General features: G+C 50.8%; 1 protein-coding gene across 2 annotated transcripts in view; it reads left to right on the forward strand.

The window, feature by feature from the left end:
* The window catches only part of aaas (achalasia, adrenocortical insufficiency, alacrimia), a 16922-nt gene that overhangs the window by 5791 nt on the left and 8631 nt on the right, over positions 1–2500 (forward strand). For both annotated transcript variants that reach the window (XM_036533541.1, XM_036533542.1), the window contains exons 6-7: positions 451–497; positions 1552–1650. In XM_036533541.1, the coding sequence (XP_036389434.1) occupies positions 451–497; positions 1552–1650 (146 nt within the window). The remainder of the gene's footprint in view (positions 1–450; positions 498–1551; positions 1651–2500) is intronic.

The raw sequence follows: 2500 nt of genomic DNA on the forward strand, positions 1-2500 counted from the left end.
TGTCCCTTAACACAGCACTGCCCTAACACAGCACTGCGTGAACACACGTCTGCCCTAACACAGCACTGCCCTAACACAGCACTGCCCTAACACAGCACTGCCTTAACACAGCACTGCCTTAACACAGCACTGCCCTAACACAGCACTGCCTTAACACAGCACTGCCTTAACACAGCACTGCATGAACACACGTCTGTGCTAACACAGCACTGCCTTAACACAGCACTGCCTTCTTTAAAATGAACAAATTTTAGCCTATATTTTTCAGGACATCAAATATCATAATGGTTATTTCACATTTAAAATCAAAGTCTGTGGGTGTTTATATTATATTTCTGAAACAGAATATCTCTGCAGAGATGTTATATTAAATTCTGAATAAATGTGTGCTTATTGTCAGCATTCTGAATGCTGATTGGTTGAGAATGATGTTTTGGTCTTGGTTTGTAGCTAAGCAATGAGGACATGGTAGCCGAGTTCTCTCAGGTGCTGGACTGGTGAGTACCTTTACCTGTGACACACTGACAACCATCTACTCCAACACTGTGTTTAACCAAACCATCCACCCCAACACTGCGTTTAACCAAACCATCCACCCCAACACTGCGTTTAACCAAACCATCCACCCCAACACTGCGTTTAACCAAACCATCCACCCCAACACTGCGTTTAACCAAACCATCCACCCCAACACTGCGTTTAACCAAACCATCCACCCCAACACTGTCTTTAACCAAACCATCCACCCCAACACTGCTGTAACCAAACCATCCACTCCCAACACTGTCTTTAACCAAACCATCCACCCCAACACTGCTGTAACCAAACCATCCACCCCAACACTGCTGTAACCAAACCATCCACTCCCAACACTGCTGTAACCAAACCATCCACTCCCAACACTGTGTTTAATCTGCTAATGTGCATGAAGCCGCTATAAACATGGTTACAAACCATCTTGTGTTTCCCTGTCACTGCTGATGAGATGAGAGGATGAGCTCACTGACCGTGAAGCAGCAAGGCGTGTCGTTGTAACGTTTCTGCTTAAAGATGACTAGAGCGTCGTGTGGGGAATGTGGTTGTAGTGTGTGTGTGGTGTGTATGGTCGCGGTGTGCTGTGTGTGGTGGTTGTGTGTATGGTTGCAGTGTGCTATGTGTGTGTGGTGTGTGTGGATGCAGTGTGCTGTGTGTGGTAGCAGTGTGCTGTGTGTGGTGGCTGTGTGCTGTGTGTGGTAGCAGTGTGCTGTGTGTGATGTGTGTGCTGTGTGTGGTGGTTGTGTGCTGTGTGTGGTAGCAGTGTGCTGTGTGTGATGTGTATGGTGTGTGTGGTGGTTGTGTGCTGTGTGTGGTGGTTGTGTGCTGTGTGTGGTGGCAGTGTGCTGTGTGTGGTGGGAGTGTGCTGTGTGTGGTGGTTGTGTGCTGTGTGTGGTGGCAGTGTGCTGTGTGTGGTGGCAGTGTGCTGTGTGTGGTAGCAGTGTGCTGTGTGTGGTGGCAGTGTGCTGTGTGTGGTAGCAGTGTGCGGTCTCTGCAGCGTCTCTCCCCGTGCTGCAGGTCAGACTGTGCGGTTCGGGGCTTTGCCTGGCACCCTCACACAGACAGGTTTGCTGTGGCTCTGCTGGACGACTCCATCCGAGTCTACAATGCAAAGAGGTACCAGCGTCTCAGCCGCATCCGCCCCTCACCCTCTCTCCCTCTCTCTCTCTCACTCTCTCTCACTCTCTCTCTGTCTCCCTCTCTCTCTCTTTCCCTCTCCCTCACCCTCTCTCCCTCTCTCGCTCTCTCCCTCTCTCTCCCTCTCGGTTAGGGTTAGGGTTGGGGTTGGGGTTAGGGTCTGGGGTTGGGTTGGGGGTTGGTGGTCGGGGGTCGGGGCTCGTGTTAGGGGTTGGGGGTCGGAGGTCAGGTTAGGGGTTGGGGGTTGGGGGTTGGGTTAGCGGTCGGGGGTCGGGGGTCGGGGGTCAGGGGTCGGGGTTGGGCTGTGGGCCCCTCTCCTTGCAGAACGACATGCTGCCTGTCACTCAGTTGATTTCAGTGGGAGAACAGAAGTGATGTTTGAAATGAATATTTCCCTTGTATGGGAGAATTTAGTTCATTTCAGAAGGACGTGGATCTCTGTCTCAGCCTCTGCTGTGTCTCTGCTCACAGAGCCTGTTCTCCCTGACTTGCCAGGGTCGCCTGTCGGCCCTTTGCACTGGCCAGGCTGTGATCATTTAGGCGATATTTGGTCAAGATCTGCGTCTGCTATTTTGACCGTGGTCAGGTATTTTGCCAGGCTGTAATCTCTTTAGGGTCTGATGGCATTCCATTTTATTTGGTACTTTAGGGTGTTTCCCAATTTTCCAGTATGTTTGAGGCATTTTTTAATTTGCTTTACTGGAGTTGGAATTGTTGTGCTGCACTGTGGAATCAGTGCTGCCCTGAAGCTGGCTGAGGGTGGCATTTCAGGGCTTTAAGGGGTCCGTATCACTTTCTTTTAGGTGGGTCCAGAATTTCAGTGCTTCTG

This window comes from Megalops cyprinoides, chromosome 7 (assembly GCF_013368585.1).
Source record: "Megalops cyprinoides isolate fMegCyp1 chromosome 7, fMegCyp1.pri, whole genome shotgun sequence".
NCBI lineage: Eukaryota > Metazoa > Chordata > Actinopteri > Elopiformes > Megalopidae > Megalops > Megalops cyprinoides.